Source organism: Naegleria gruberi (genome assembly GCF_000004985.1).
Source record: "Naegleria gruberi genomic scaffold NAEGRscaffold_41, whole genome shotgun sequence".
NCBI classification, from domain to species: Eukaryota; Heterolobosea; class Eutetramitea; order Acrasida; family Naegleriidae; genus Naegleria; species Naegleria gruberi.
Window position 1 is genome coordinate 213,328 of NW_003163286.1, and position 15,362 is coordinate 228,689.

Here is a 15,362-nt window from a genome sequence, read left to right on the forward strand (position 1 = left end):
TAGTTTCTTCTAAAACTGATTTGAAAGGAGAGTCTCTTCATTCAATAATTACAGCCTGCTCTACTGTCAAGATTACCTCCAAAGGGAATAATTATCCTCTCTGTTTCTCTTCAATATTTGTAAATGGTCAAAGGAAAAGCCTTGAACAAGCTCCCATCACAACTTTCCAAAGAGGAGGAACCTCTGTAATGGTTGAAGGAATTTTCAGTAATTATCCAGTGAGGAAGAAACAATTAGAAGAGCATCCTGATCAATACTTGAGATCAATTGTAGACTTTATAGAGGTAGAAAGCTTCAAATTGGTTGATATTCAAATTGCATTGGTTTGTGATGGAATGTCAATCTTTGATTTGTCCAACTCGGAAAAGGAACAAGCCTTACATCAAAGAATAAGGAAACGATATGAAGAGTTGACGAGAAGGAGAAACTTATTTCCAATAGAAGACATCAAGTTTGGAGAATTGCAAGTCAGTGGCATTGTTGATAAGAATGACATAACTTCAAAGATCAAGATTGTAATTGTAAACAATAGGGTTTATCCAATAGAAACATTAATTAAGAAAGGAGAAGAGTTTGGAAGTTTTGTACTCTGTGCTTCTATATTGAAAGCTCCACCACATAACTCTGAAATGATTAACTCTGAGCTTCGCAATGCTCTGTTCTATAGTAAGCTACATAATGAATCAAGCACTATTCAAATATACAATGAAGAATCAGAACAGAGAAAAGAGTTTGCACCACTATCTTCTTCCCTTTATGATAAGATGTACAATAGAAAACCAAGTGAAAACAAAATTAAGGGTGACCGTTTAAATATTAACCAACTAATTAACAAATCGAAAGAGATTAATGGCATCAAAACCATTCCAAAACCTCAACCCAAGTTTATGAGCTCTCCAAAAAAGAAGAAGCTGTTGAATATTTCTCTTGACAAGAACCAAATGAAACAATTGAAATTTATCAATCAATGGGAGAAGAAGTTTATTCTCACATCCTTAAAGACAGAGAACAGTCTCCTACTTATTGCTATTGATCAACATGCAGCAGATGAGAGAGTTCGCATGGAGATGATTCAACAAAATATATTAGATTATGCGCAGCAGTCTCCTGGCCCATGGGTACAACCACTCTCGAAGCAAACACTAAACTCCACCAAGGTTGAGGGATCGAAAACCATATCCTTATTGAAACAGAACAAAGACAAATTATCCAAATGGTATTGGAATTTTATTATCATTCATGAAGAGTCAACAAACGCATTTTTAAAACTCAATACTATACCTTGTTTATTCGTCGAGAAAGACTCTATTGAGCTTGGTTTTGAATCTATGATGTCATTTTTATCTGAACTGGAATTTGATTCAACCTGTTGGTATCCAAAACGAGTTTTAGAACTCATTCAATCCAAAGCATGCCGTGGAGCCATTATGTTTGGAGATGTGCTATCCACTGAGAAATGTAATCAACTGTTACAACAATTATCAAATTGTCAACTGCCTTTCCAGTGTGCTCATGGAAGACCTAGTAAGTAGTTCCAACTTTGCAATTTTTTAAACAACCATTTCAAAATAGCAACTGGAATCCTGACTTCGATCAATTAGGTAGTAATATTGAGATTAACAATAATGAAGAAATAAAATGCCATTTTGAACAGTTCAATTGACTAATAAATTATTTATTTAATATTCTTCAGTCTTAATATCATTCAAACCAAGATCTTCATTTTGTTCGAAAGTTCTCTCATATTGTTCAACAGTAAGGAATGGATCAACATCTGGAGCAAACAAGTTTTGAATATAACTGTTTGACACTGGATCATCAATAATCAAAGTCCAAGGCATACGACCACCAGTTTGCATTTCATCAATACCAGTCAAGAATTTTTGGAATGATTCCTTTTCCTCAGCTGAGTCACCAACTCTAAATTGGTTGACTTCGGTCAGCTTGTCCTTAATATTCATTAATAAACCTTCAACAGTTGTAAATTTACCACCAAGAGAACCAGTAGCAACCTGGAGGTCGAGTTCTGGAATTTCCAATGAAGCAGTTTCACTCTTCAAAACATCTCTACTCAAATCTTCTGGGTTAGTGACACGAAGAGTTAATTTAGTGGCGTATGGAGATATTTGACCACCAGCTCTAACTTCAGTAGTCTTGTAACCACACTTGTCACAAGTGAATGACATTAAAATAATATCTTTAAAGAATGGAACAACCAACGGCATCATCTTCAAGTTACCTGAAACACCACAACCGTAACATGGTTCATTAAATGTGAAAACTTCCTCTGGTGCAGACATCTTTTCTTGCAATAATTCAATTTCTCTCTCGTTAGAAATAATTGATGTTGGAATATTAGCAGCAAGTCTACTCTTTGGTTTTTCTTGACCTCCTTCAGTGTAATTTTGAGCACCTAGTGAGAGACCAAGTCTTTCAGTTTGTTCATCAGATCTTTGATAATATCTAGTGAAAACTTGAGGATCATTTGGTACTGTTAATTTTTCAACATTTGAATTTCCAGAATAATCATCAATAACAATAGTGAATGGGAATCCTTCTCCACTAATTAATTTTTGTGCCTTTTCAATAAAGTTATCAATAGCAGAAGCAAGAGAAGGGTCCAAAACTCTTCTAGCTGCTTGTCCATCCAATAAATTATCAATTGCTCTATTAATAACACCCTCAACAGTTGTAAGTGTACCCTTTTGAGTATTTTCTGGAATTTCAAAATCAATTTCTGGAATACTCAAAGTAGCAAAGTCAGACTTGACAATTTGTCTATCCAAATCTTCCTTCTTTTCAACCTTTAAAGTGTAACAAACACCAAAATCACCATAAGAACCACCAAATTGAATTTCTTGATTTCTCATTCCACAATGTGGGCAGCTGAAACTAGTAATAATAACTTCTCTAAAGTGAGGAATTTTAGTGAACAACATTCTAGTAACACCATTCTTCTCACAATTTACACAAAAGCTTTCCAATTCCAAAGGAGCAGAATCATTCAAGCCAATAGTATGGAAAATAGGTTCCGATGAAGTAGAAAATTGTTGTTGCTTTGGTTCTTCAGTGGTGGCGGTTGTACTATTAGTTTCTTCAGTACTAGTATTTTCGTGGTTATCAACGTCGTTGAGGGTAATCATTTTTTTTCAAACAATTTTTGAATTGATGATTTTTATGCTTGAAGATTAAGATAAATTATGCTGAAGGAATGCTCAAGGAAAATTCCGAAATTGCACTTTAATATTATTTACTATCATGATGATTAATTCTTTAATTTATTGTACAAATATTAATACTTGAAGCTAATTAAAATTCAACATTTCGGAATCAATATTATTTTATAAACCATATGATGATTTGCCTCTCAACCTATGAAATACATAATAGGATATTATAATAAGGATCCAAACAATCAGTAATCAGTGTCTCTAAATCAATATTAATCTAGGAGTATTAACATGATGAACTATCAAAATGCTATAATTCTTCCGAAATAGCATGATGATGCTCCAGAAACACCTAAGAACTCAAAACTTCTCCGTCAGCCAAATCTCTCAAAAGAAAAAATGTTCACCATTGCTGCTTCACTGGTGTTGGCCTATGTGGGTGTCTGTTTCATTTGGGATCAAATTCCGTATGTTTCTTCAAATTTCTAATTGTTGACTGTTGATTTTTGTGTGATTGTTGCTAATTTGTTGATGATGAACTGTTTAATGAACATTCCTTTGATATGAAATTTGTTACCGATCACAATGATGATGACTATGATTTGATAATGATGATTCTACTATTATATTAACTATTACATAGTCCTAGAATGAGTGCTAGAAGAAAGATTTCAATGAGTGGATGGGGAGCCCCTTCAGAGCCAGCCACTTATGGATGTGTCACTATTGATCTAGAGAAAATTGAAGATTTATTGACCAAGGTTTCCGAAAAAATTGGTCAAAAGATTACAATTACTCATTTCATGAGTAGAGCTGCTGGTTTGGCAATTGAGGCATGTCCTGAAATTAACTGTAGAATGGTTTTGGGTAAATTGCTTCCAAACAAGACTATTGATGTCAGTTTGCTTGTTGCTTGTGAAGATCCAAAAACTAAGAAGAATGATTTATCCAATGTCACAATTAGATCAATTAACAAAAAGACTTTGAAAGACATTTCCGATGAAGTTGTTAAAGGAGCTGAAAAATTGAGAAGTGGAAAAAACGAAAATCACAAAAAGACAAATCAACCAATGTCTTTCTTGCCAACCCTTATTGCTGGTCCAATTATTAGCTTTATGGCTTGGTTGGCTTGTGCTTTGCAAATGAATATTCCTGCATTGGGACTTCAAGCCCATCCATTTGGTACTTGTATCATTACATCGTAAGTATTGATTGTGTTGACATGGTTTGGATGAACTAATATTTCATAGAGTTGCTGGTTTTGGAATTGAGGAAGGATTTGTTCCATTAGCTCCATTCACAAGATGTCCATTCTTCATTTGTATTGGGTAAGTTTTTTCTCCACCTCAAATGAATTTTAATTTCATTTCGGATAGTTTGGCCAAGAGTCAACCAGCTGTCAATGAACAAACTGGACAAATTGAAGCTAGAAGACAAGTTAAAGTTACTGCCACCACTGACCATCGTTTCGTAGATGGTAAGGAAGTTGGAAAATTAGTTAAGAAATTTGTGGACGTCTGTACTAATGTTGAAAAGTACTTTACTGTTGATGAGGAATCTAAAAACTTTGTTGAAAAGAAGCACTAATTTAGTTATAATTTATTATAAACATAAAAATATTAATCTAGTTAGATGATTTAATCTGTTGTAATCCTAGTTGAATTTGAAAAATTGTTGAAAGTGATCCTTAAGTAACTCTTCACACTTTTCTCTGCTTAATTCCTCCTCTATGGTCGCACCTATTTCGGATAGAAATGATTTTACAATCAATAAATTGTCATTCATGCTCTCTATTGATTGGAAATCAACAATTGGTCTTGCATCCAATTCCAATTCGTCATCAATTAATTGGAAGGTAAATGTTGTAGACCACACAAATTTGCACACCTCCTCAATACCAGATGATACTCTAGGTGTGCTGGTACTGCTGATTTCTTGACCAATTTTACTGCCACTACTGCATAACTTTTCTGTTCTGTAGTGAACTACCTCTATTGAGGAATTATTAAAGTACAATTCTACAACCCACATTCTTCCATCAAATAATCGAACCTTTCCTCCAAACTCTGATTTGAATTTAGATTTGACATCCATCACTGATTGTGAGATTGATTCTTGTTGCATGCAACTCAATATCTTTAAAATGTTTTTAAAAGTATTCAATCTGTGGGGTTTTAATTCCAATTCCTTCCAAACATTCTCCATTGTTGAAATCATATCATTCTTAATAGTTTCAACAGATAGTTCCTCACCCTCATCCTGACTATTAGTATTGAATAAATCTGCTCGGCAACACTCTACTAAACCTAGATTTTGAAATAATTGACCAAAAAGTCTCAGAATTGCCTCTTCAATTTCATAATTTGATGGAGAAGATGATTCAACAAGTTCAATTCCATCAACTTTCATTTTTGGAATTAATCTCACAATATCTGATGCTATTAATTTAAAAGTATCACCAGTCATGGATACATCACTCGCATTATCAATCAGATCAAATCTTGATGATATTATTGCATTCTCAATTTTGCTATTTTTCGAAATGGTAACATTATCCTCTGGTTGATCCTCTACTTTCTGATATTGAAGTGAATTTGATAGTGTTCTAACTGATTTTCGTATAGTTTCCGATTGATTAGCAATCATTTTGGCATTCGAATCAGAGACATCATCCACCACTACAAGACTTTGTTTTAAATCAATTGTAATAATTGATGAATCGTTAGAATTAGAATGAGAGTGAGTTCCTGTTGATGATGATGAAGATTTATCAACGTGTGATTGTTGTTGTTGTTCCTCACCTTGATCTAATTCATCCTCCTCCTCTTGATCTTCCTTTCGGTTAGAAGAACAAACAACCATAGCTTTGAGAAACATTTTTTTTATCGGAAAGAGAAGTTTGATGACTTTTGGATTAATATGAATGTGTTATTGTCATCTGTTTTGCTGACTTAGTATTCTTGGTTATGATCATGCCAATTGTTTAGAATCATTATTGGTTGTGTTTTGTTACTGGTGTAATATCTTTACCCTCTTGCTTTTGGTACCAATCAATGATGAACGGTATTATGATTTATAAAGAGTGGAATTATGTGGTTTAACACTTTCTTGTGTAGAAGATTATTGGTAGCAATACCATTGAGCAATTATTATATCATCCATTATTGCAAAGTCTTCTTTGTCTAATAATTTTTTTAATTATTGTTAAATGGTGATGATGAAATTTCTTGTTATTGTTTCTAAAGCAAATGATGAAGTTTTTGTTGTTGCTAACTCAGCTTCAAGGAATGACATCATATACAAATCGGTATGAGATCGGCGAGTAGAATGTTATTATTCTTTTGTTGTGTTGTGTGTTGAATGCAATTTTGAAAGCAGGCAAGAAGGTCAAAAAATATTCATTGTAAAATTCACTAATGTGGTTGCCAACCAGAAATTTGCATAAAATTTGTTGAAAAAAAAATCATTAATTCGTAAGTATCACTCACGTTAATGGAGATTGCTAAACCACCTCATCTTACTAGAAAATGGGTAAAGTCAGAACCAAGACTGTCAAGAAGGCATCAAAGATCATCGTCGAAAAGTATTACAATTCTCTTACTACCGACTTCGATACCAACAAGAAGGTCTGTCAAGAAATCGCCACCATTCCAACTAAGAGAATGAGAAACAAGATTGCCGGTTTCACTACTCACTTGATGGCCAGAATCAAGAAGGGTACCGTCAGAGGTATCTCCTTGAAGTTGCAAGAAGAAGAAAGAGAAAGAAGAATGGACTACGTTCCAGAAGTTTCTTATGTCGATGAAATTATCAACAGAGGTATTGAAGTTTCTGATGAAGTCTCTGACATGTTGAAGACTATTGGTTTCGGTGATTTGAAGAGCGTCACTAAGGTCTCTCACTCAACAGGCCACCACCAACACCACAATAAGAGAAGAGGTAACAAGTCTTATTAAATAAATCCAATATAAAACTATTTAAAATTACCTTTAATTCTTTTTTAAAATTATTATTTGTCTTCCTATTCTAGAATCATGAGTTAAGTGCATATGGAAGAATCGTTGATGTAGAGTAAAGTTGTGTTGTTGGATGAGAAATTCGGCAACAGATTGAACACTGTGATGATCATACATTACTACATAATGTGCTTCTTTGTGTGTCTTGGATACTTTCTGTACAAACTCTAGAGGATTATTGTAGAATCTATCAGCTTGTGAATCATCTCCATCAAAAGGAGAGCAGTCCAAGTGGAATAGCTTAATATGTCTCGTGGATTGTCTTCCTTCAAATAAGAATGCATGACCAGGCAAATGGTGACAAGGCATTAATAAATGAACTACCATATCCTTTTCTTGCCCAGTAACAGGCAATTGTTGTTTGAAGAATTGTTGACTCTCACTTCTCAAATGATTGACCACCTTAATTGGAGCACTTTGATGAATTCTTCCAAGATAAAATACAGCACCCAGTTGAACAATGGTCATAATTACAAGTAAGAGTCTGTATCCTCTATCAGTGATATGAACCTTATTGTGAATAAAATCTCCAATTGAAATAAAACAGAGTGGTAAAATTGGATAGATAAATCTAAACTCCTTATGAGCTTGTAATGAATAGACCAATACTGGTAAGAGAATGACACAATTAAGTTTCCAATATTTTCTACTATATTCCCTATTCACAAAATTAATCCACACATAGAGAGGGAAATGTGTTAATAACATGACAGGAAATCCCTGAGTAAAATACCAATGCCATGGTTGAGTTCCATATACTAATAAAATCAAGAACAGTAATTATTTAAAAGAAATGATGAGAAAACATACAATGGGCAAGATTTTCAACAATGTTAAATTTCAAAAAGTTCAAAATTACAATGGTGAATTGTCCATACATATTTGAGTCAATCTGGATTGAAATTGCAAGCCAAATTATACTATTCAATTAAATATTCCGTTTCCAATAATTATTTTAAGCTCTTAATTATATAATTTCACTTACACATATCCAATGAATGTTAATAAATATTTGAAAATATTCTTCTCCTTAAATAATTGAAACAAAAACAATGGAATATAAATAATGGTACTTGTTGGTCTCACAACACATCCAAATCCTGCAAAAAACATCCAGTAATGCCTAAATTTCTTTGAATGATCATGATTATGATGATGGGAGTGACATTTATCATCGTGACATTCATCTTGTTGAATTAGATCAACAGGGAATAAATAAATAGCAATTAACACAATATTCATTTCCATAGTATTTGAAAAAGTCCTCACTCCACAATATAAATTAAACCAATTAGTCAATGAAATCAATAACTACAAATTCCACAATTGCAATTAAATTAACACATACAGTCAAATAGGCAGTCATTTTCGATTTTAAATACTTGGCAACAATTAAAAAGAGAAAATAATCTGACAATGCTGTGCACACTGACTGAACAGCAATTGGCATCCAATACGATAAGAAACCCATCAATGATTCATCATTTCCATATAATTTCTCCACAAAATCCATCACATAATATCCACTAGATAGAATCATTGGATGAAGATATCCTCGGAGAGAGTGTTTAGCATCCCATTCCCATGGTATTTATGTGGATGATCGGGAAAGTTCTCTAGCTGCCAAATATTTTGGATGGCTTCTATTGATATTTGTCACAAAGAAAGTTCCCTTAACATCCTTCATCTTGACAAGATTTTCCTTTTGCATTTGTTTGAGGAATTTACTCCACTTCTTGTATGTTGATTTCTTAATATCCAAAACTATGTCCTCGCTAAATTCAAACATTTTAGTATAGAATCCACTTCCTTCCATTGGTAATTGATCATCCTCAACACTACTCTTTAAAGCAGTGAGGAAGTATGATTCCAAGAGAGAGTCCATCTCTTCTGGCTTGATATCAGAAGAACCTTCACCACTTGGCTCTGCTTCATCATCACTACCTTCTACAGTTGACTTTCCTTCTGTAGCCAATGGCGTCACTTCAACCTTTTCAGTGGTTGGCTGTTCACCATCTTCATCTTCTTCCACAGATAAGATTTCAATAATTTGTGATGTAAATCCAACTGGTTGAGAGTATGTCGAAGGGGCATGATTCACGCCAAATTGCCACATAAAGTCATTGAAAATATGAACTGTTTCAAAACATTTCCCCTTATCTGCTTTTGAAAATTCATCAAAATCCATAATCATGTCACCGATGGCAAATGGGATGGGATTTCCTCTCACTTGAATGCTTCTAATGTCACCCTTCTTGAATGGACCAATTCCTCCATGACTTCCCTTATTATTCAATCTTTCTCCTCCAATTAAATTCATATTTTGATTCTTTTGATTTTTACTCACACCAGGTTTCATTAAATCAGCACCTTGCAAAAGATAATGAGAAACTGGTTGAGCAATATAAATAGTATCCACTAAATTAGGTGCAATTTGAAGAGCAAATATTGTTGGATAGTAAATTTCCTCTTTTTCAATCGAAAAGAACATTGGAACATTATCTACAGTAATTACATTAAAAGTTTGAACATCTGATGCTGCTCTCAATTGTTGTTTTTGCAATTGTTGTTGTTTCTTTTTCTTATTAGGAACATTCTTTCCGACCTGAATTTCCTCTAAAATTGCCTCCGAAGCAGCAGTTTGATGATAAATAACAAACTTTGATAATTCCACATTTTGATTCTTTGTTGGTACGAGTAATCTCCATGGATTTATTTCATCACTACTAGCACTACCACCCTCTTCATCATCAGCATTAGAAGGTGCTGGAATATTTCGATATTGTTCTTGTAATTGTTTTAATAATTTTCTACGATCCGAAGATTTTAAATTGTGTGATTGAGTTTGCTTGAGTGTCTTTTTAAACATTTTTTTACTTTCTTTTATTAGTATATTAATATTAGAATAAGTTCAATTTTACATTTGTACAACTACTTCAAAACAATTTTGTAAGTTGGTGTTAAACAATTCACCTTAACATCAACAATATCTATTTGAATCATCATTTTGTATTCATCTTCCAAAAGGTTTGAAAGCCTTCAAAAAAAATATTAAAAAATATTATTGTATAAAAAATTACCCATAACATTTAGTAGAATAAAATGTTCGGTCTGGGGGCAATTAATAAGCGAGGAAGTGCTTCTTGTTTTTAAACAGTTGTCTTACCATTCTTATAAGCAGACAATGTCTTTCGCCTTTTACTAAAGACATCCGTGTGAGAATGGACAAATAGATAACGCTAATTTTTTCTGCCTCTTCTCAAGAGGTCTGTTCTTAATAGAAATTCAACCTTTTTTCTTTCGGCCTGATTGGCTTGATTTCATATATATTTGAGCTAATGTTCAATTGCTATTTCTCCACAAATTCAGGAATTACAATTTCTTGCGTAATAAGAAATATTTTTAATGATTGACAGTTGCCAAAAAGCGCATATTTTAGGAGTTTAAATTGCATCACTAACGAAATCTTTTTGAATGGGCAGCTAGTAACAGGTCAATCAATGGAGTGTCAGTGACGCCTCATGTTTATACTAACTGCATCAAAAAAATGAAAATATCGAAACAGCTGCTACAGCTTACATGCTTACTTGCTTTATTTCTTGGTGCAATATGTCTTCACTCAGTTTGTCAAATCTCCATCTTCACAACAGCCCAAACAACACAGTACACACGCTCCACACTACTCGTGGATACTTCAATACACGATGTAGCCGTAAGTTCCACAACAGATGAAGTGTACTTTACTTCGTATTTAAAAGTTCAAAGATTATCAAAAAGCGGTCAATTCACAACTATAGCAATACATTACATGCATGCAGATGGCCTCGCTCTTTATTCGAATAGTATTGATGATGTTGAAGTTTTTTTCACTGATACCAACCTAATACGAAGAACGAAGAATGGTACTAACACAGATATTGCAGGAAGTTTGACAAGTGGTTATAGTGGTGATGGAGGATTGGCAATTAATGCACTGTTGGCTACCTCAATGGGAGTTACCATCTCTCCTAATCGTGAAATTTACATTGCAGATACTGGCAATAGCGTTATTAGAAAGATAAATAGTACTGGCTACATTCATACTATTGCAGGAACGGGAACATCTGGACACAGTGGTGATGGAGGGTTAGCAGTAAATGCCAAACTCTTTCACCCTAGGACAGTTACAGTCACCTCAGAAGGTGAAATTTTAATTGCAGATACAAGTAACCATGTTATTCGAAAGATTACAAAAGATGGGTATATTTTTACAATAGCAGGTAAACCTAGCACTTCTGGTTATGGTGGCGATGGTGGATTGGCAAAGGATGCCTTATTATCGTCTCCCCAGTGTGTTAGAATAAGCCCAAGTGGTGACATTTTTATTGTTGAGTATGGGGGTGCTAGAATTCGTAAAATTAATTCTAAAGGAATAATCTCTACATTTCTAGGTACAGGACAACAGAAGTTAAGTGGTGATGGGTTAATAACAAACCAAACAACATTGAATTACCCAGTTGCTATTGCTTTTGGATTGAATGGAATTATTTATTTTGCAGAATCTGGAGGACTTAGAAAACTAACACCGATTTGTGTGGAAGGAAGTATTCTAATGGAGAATGGATTGTGTGAATATCAGTGTTTTGGATATACTAATCTTAATTCGAGCATTGTTTGTTCAGGTAAAGGTGAATGCATTTCATTTAATGTATGTGAATGTAAGGAGAATTATTATGGTAGTAGTTGTGAGAAGTTCAAATGTTTTAATGTTGAAAACAATAGCTCGAATGTTTGTTCATCTCATGGAATGTGTGTATCTCATAATAATTGCTCTTGTATTGAAGGATATCATGGTTTGAATTGTGATTTATTTGAATGTAATGGAATACCTTCAAATGATTCAAAAGTTTGTTCAGGAAAAGGAAATTGTACTTTATTTAATCAATGTTTATGTGAATTGGGTTATTTGGGAAATGACTGTCAACAATTCTATTGTAATTCCATTCTTAATGATAATTCAAGTGTTTGCTCTTCAAAGGGACTTTGTCTTTCACCAAATAATTGTTCATGTTTTGACAATTTTAGAGGAGATAATTGTGAAATGTATGATTGTTATGGTGTTGCAAGAAATGATTCGAGTGTCTGCTCCTCTCATGGTATATGTACTTCTTTTAATAATTGTTCATGTCAAGTAGGATATTATGGAAATAATTGTGAATTAACATCATGTTTTGGTGTTGAGAAAGTAAGCTCACATGTTTGTAATGGAAATGGAACTTGTGCATCATTTGACATGTGCAATTGCTTTGACAATAGCAGATGGTTTGGAAAAAATTGTAATTTGACTTATTGCTTTGGTAACTCATCTGATGATGTCAATGTTTGTAATTCGCATGGAGATTGTTTAAATTATGACATTTGTCACTGTAGACCTCACTATATTGGTAATCAGTGTCAATTCAGATTCAATTCTCAACAAATGAATTTTACATTCAATAGTTCAATTGATTATTTGGAAGATATCACGACAATTTTACTTCTCTCCATTCAAGATTTACAATTTATTGATTATTATTCAAGAAAGAAGATTGATTTCAATGTCACTTTCTTTCTTAATAACCAATTTTTATGGAATCAAGTTACACAAGAAGAATTGCGTTCACCTTTAAGTTTCTCGCTTCCATCTTCTCTTTCTAATGGTTCTCTATTGGCTTCAATTACTTTGAGTTTTAATTCAACTTTAATTTCATTAGAAACTGTCACATTATCTCCTCTATTAATAATCCGAAAAGAGAAAGCATCAGTATCAAATTCAATTCCTTTACCAAAGACATCCATTTCACAACCGAAAAAGGATAACGAAGCAATTTCTTCCACATCTGAAAACACTACTGGAATAATTGTTGTTGCTGTTGTTGTACCAGTGGTCACTTTAGGTGCTTTAGGCGTGGGAATCGCTGTTATTGTGTTAGTTGTTATTTTAATGAAGAAGAAAGCAGCCACAAGCATGGTCGCAAATACTAATAATTTTGAAATGAAGTGATGTCAGAAATAAAGTTTAGAATATATTTAATCACTCGTACACCAATTGATGATCCCATTTATTGACATTGAGTTAGAGAGACCTTCGAATATACATGGAATATCTTCTAGAAGGTAGGAACAGATTTATGTTAATTTGGCTATTTTATTTTGTTATGATACAATATTAATTCTTTGATTTGAATGCAGAAGATCCGAGAGCCTTATCTCCTCTCTTAATTCCAGTATTGGCAACAATAATGTCAGAAAGAGTAACTCTCTCAATGGACTTTCTGAGTTGTTTAACCCAAGATTCCTTTCTGTGAGTGTAGAAACATGGATCACCCTTAATCAACTTTAAGAATTGATCCTTAACAATCTTGGTTCCTAATTTACCCAACATTGAATCTCTGGATTTTGGTTCCATCAAAATACCGAGCCAAGGATCCAAATCGCTCAATTCTTCACCATAGTATTGAACTAGTTTTTGCTTGAGTTCAGAATTGGAATTGGAAATTTCAGTGGCTGTCAATTTCTTGAGTCCAAGTTGACTTCTCAAATCATTGAATGAGGCAATACCACAATCACGAGATCTTTGCAAATTGAAGGCAGCCAAATCAAATCTGACATTAGGTCCAAACAAGAAATCTCTTAAACCATCAGCAACCTTTTCATCAAGATTTTGTTGAGCATGTTTACACAAACCTCTCAAAATAAGATCCAATTCTTCCTTACTATTCTTGAAACGATTGAAACCATTAAAAGCATCCTTAAATTCAACTCTTTCTTTCTCAATACCATTTTCGTCAATTCTCTTCAAGAAACATGAAACAAGAGAGTGACCAAAACGATAGGCAACAGTAGCGAATTCTGTACTTGGTGTCACTTGAACATCTGGATTGAATTTGACCTTTTTTGGATTAAAAGAATGAGATTTACCAATCAATGCTGGAACATATTCCTTATAAGTGATGGATTGAATTTGTGCACAATTGATGGCTCTAGCTGTTTGATATAACCATTCATCATATTTTGGACTCTTTGCATCAGATTTACAGACATTGAATCTCTTTGCAAGAAGTCTGGCCAATCTGTTGTGCTCTCTCAAGAATAAGGTTTGAATTGAGGTGATAGGCAATGCCTCAGTTACTCTATCATCACCTGCTACGATACTTTGGTTTCTGCCACCAGAGAAGAATAATCCATTAGTATGAGGGAATGCAGAAGGAAGGAACTCTAAACCAAACTTTTCATCATATTTTAAAAGACCTCCTTTGAGTAATCTCAATGCTCTTCCCTTAATTGGATCACTTCCGTAAATTTGTGAACAATCCAAGTAACCAGTAATTTGATTGACTTGATTCAATGGTTGACCAATGAAAATTTGTTTCTCACTTGCAAAATTGGCTCTAGTGAATGGCATAGTTGGAGTGGTAAATCTATCTCCAGGTGGAATTGGAATTGGGAATGATTCAGTATTGATACCAGTTCCAATTGAATCAATATCGTGATCAATGAATTGGGCAAAGGCATAAAACATTGAACTCAAACCATACTTGTTAGAATCGTCACACTTTTCTTGTTTACAGAATACATTACTGATTTCTCTGGCAGAGTACTTTTGTCTTGGTGGGACTTTAATACCATCAGTGTAAGCAGCTTTGGTAAGTCTTGGGAATGGCTCGCCAGTTGAACCCCAAGTTGGGTGCTTCTTATTCACTCCAACTCCATCATAGGTATAACAAGATTGTTTTACTGGCTTGGTCAACTTTTTGAGATCTTTGAGTGAAATTTCTCTTGACAAAACGTAGACCATGCACTGAAGTAGCAACAGGACAACAAAAAGAGAAAGGGTCAACTTGTTGTTCATTTTGTTTTTTTGTTTTGATTGTCTAAATGAGTGGAGTTGTAACTTGAATTTTAAATGGCATTGGAAAAGATTTGGGTGCTCATCACATCTATTAACTGTCTCTCCAAATTTCAAACTTGGAAACAAATGGAGAATTTGATGAAGTTATCAATTTATTGTGATGTTAGACATAAAACAAGGCCTAATTTGATCTATTGAGAAAATTTGTTGATTGTATTCAAAAGAAACCAAAATTGAATGTATCACTCTCACCAAATCAGAATGTCTGTAATCTACTGTAGATCAAATGGTTAAACAAGTCATGAT

The 15,362-nt window shown here is 33.7% G+C and overlaps 9 protein-coding genes across 9 annotated transcripts; 4 read left to right on the forward strand and 5 right to left on the reverse strand.

Annotated features, from left to right (window-relative positions):
* Positions 1-188: 188 nt before the first annotated feature.
* On the forward strand, positions 189-1,532 carry NAEGRDRAFT_70637 (uncharacterized protein; the record flags this gene model as incomplete). The annotated part of the gene is made up of 1 exon (XM_002674186.1): positions 189-1,532. One exon carries the CDS (start codon positions 189-191, stop codon positions 1,530-1,532), a length of 1,344 nt encoding a protein of 447 aa, XP_002674232.1.
* Positions 1,533-1,661: 129 nt separating this feature from the next.
* NAEGRDRAFT_58785 (ZPR1 zinc finger protein) lies at positions 1,662-3,143 on the reverse strand (the record flags this gene model as incomplete). The annotated part of the gene is made up of 1 exon (XM_002674258.1): positions 1,662-3,143. The coding sequence occupies one exon, from the start codon at positions 3,141-3,143 to the stop codon at positions 1,680-1,682; it is 1,464 nt and encodes a 487-aa protein (XP_002674304.1). The 3' UTR covers positions 1,662-1,679.
* A 426-nt stretch (positions 3,144-3,569) lies between these two features.
* Positions 3,570-4,757, forward strand: NAEGRDRAFT_80681 (2-oxoacid dehydrogenases acyltransferase; the record flags this gene model as incomplete). Its single annotated transcript, XM_002674187.1, has 4 exons — positions 3,570-3,637; positions 3,814-4,371; positions 4,421-4,498; positions 4,547-4,757. The coding sequence occupies 4 exons, from the start codon at positions 3,570-3,572 to the stop codon at positions 4,755-4,757; spliced, it is 915 nt and encodes a 304-aa protein (XP_002674233.1).
* NAEGRDRAFT_80682 (uncharacterized protein) lies at positions 4,750-6,047 on the reverse strand (the record flags this gene model as incomplete). Its single annotated transcript, XM_002674259.1, has 1 exon — positions 4,750-6,047. One exon carries the CDS (start codon positions 6,045-6,047, stop codon positions 4,824-4,826), a length of 1,224 nt encoding a protein of 407 aa, XP_002674305.1. The 3' UTR covers positions 4,750-4,823.
* Positions 6,048-6,627: 580 nt separating this feature from the next.
* On the forward strand, positions 6,628-7,153 carry NAEGRDRAFT_80683 (uncharacterized protein). Its single transcript, XM_002674188.1, has 2 exons — positions 6,628-6,643; positions 6,695-7,153. Exon 2 carries the CDS (start codon positions 6,698-6,700, stop codon positions 7,124-7,126), a length of 429 nt encoding a protein of 142 aa, XP_002674234.1. The 5' UTR covers positions 6,628-6,643; positions 6,695-6,697; the 3' UTR covers positions 7,127-7,153.
* A 6-nt stretch (positions 7,154-7,159) lies between these two features.
* NAEGRDRAFT_70642 (uncharacterized protein) lies at positions 7,160-8,066 on the reverse strand (the record flags this gene model as incomplete). Its single annotated transcript, XM_002674260.1, has 2 exons — positions 7,160-7,944; positions 7,997-8,066. The coding sequence occupies 2 exons, from the start codon at positions 8,064-8,066 to the stop codon at positions 7,160-7,162; spliced, it is 855 nt and encodes a 284-aa protein (XP_002674306.1).
* Positions 8,067-8,777: 711 nt separating this feature from the next.
* On the reverse strand, positions 8,778-10,062 carry NAEGRDRAFT_58788 (uncharacterized protein; the record flags this gene model as incomplete). Its single annotated transcript, XM_002674261.1, has 1 exon — positions 8,778-10,062. Exon 1 carries the CDS (start codon positions 10,053-10,055, stop codon positions 8,778-8,780), a length of 1,278 nt encoding a protein of 425 aa, XP_002674307.1. The 5' UTR covers positions 10,056-10,062.
* Positions 10,063-10,994: 932 nt separating this feature from the next.
* NAEGRDRAFT_70644 (uncharacterized protein) lies at positions 10,995-13,208 on the forward strand (the record flags this gene model as incomplete). Its single annotated transcript, XM_002674189.1, has 1 exon — positions 10,995-13,208. The coding sequence occupies one exon, from the start codon at positions 10,995-10,997 to the stop codon at positions 13,206-13,208; it is 2,214 nt and encodes a 737-aa protein (XP_002674235.1).
* Positions 13,209-13,373: 165 nt separating this feature from the next.
* Positions 13,374-15,056, reverse strand: NAEGRDRAFT_70645 (peroxidase; the record flags this gene model as incomplete). The annotated part of the gene is made up of 1 exon (XM_002674262.1): positions 13,374-15,056. The coding sequence occupies one exon, from the start codon at positions 15,054-15,056 to the stop codon at positions 13,374-13,376; it is 1,683 nt and encodes a 560-aa protein (XP_002674308.1).
* Positions 15,057-15,362: the final 306 nt, after the last annotated feature.

What these genes read in the sequence shown, in the direction of transcription:
- NAEGRDRAFT_80683 (XM_002674188.1), top strand. Translation starts at nt 6,698, where the DNA reads ATGGGTAAAGTCAGAACCAAGACTGTCAAGAAGGCATCAAAGATCATC.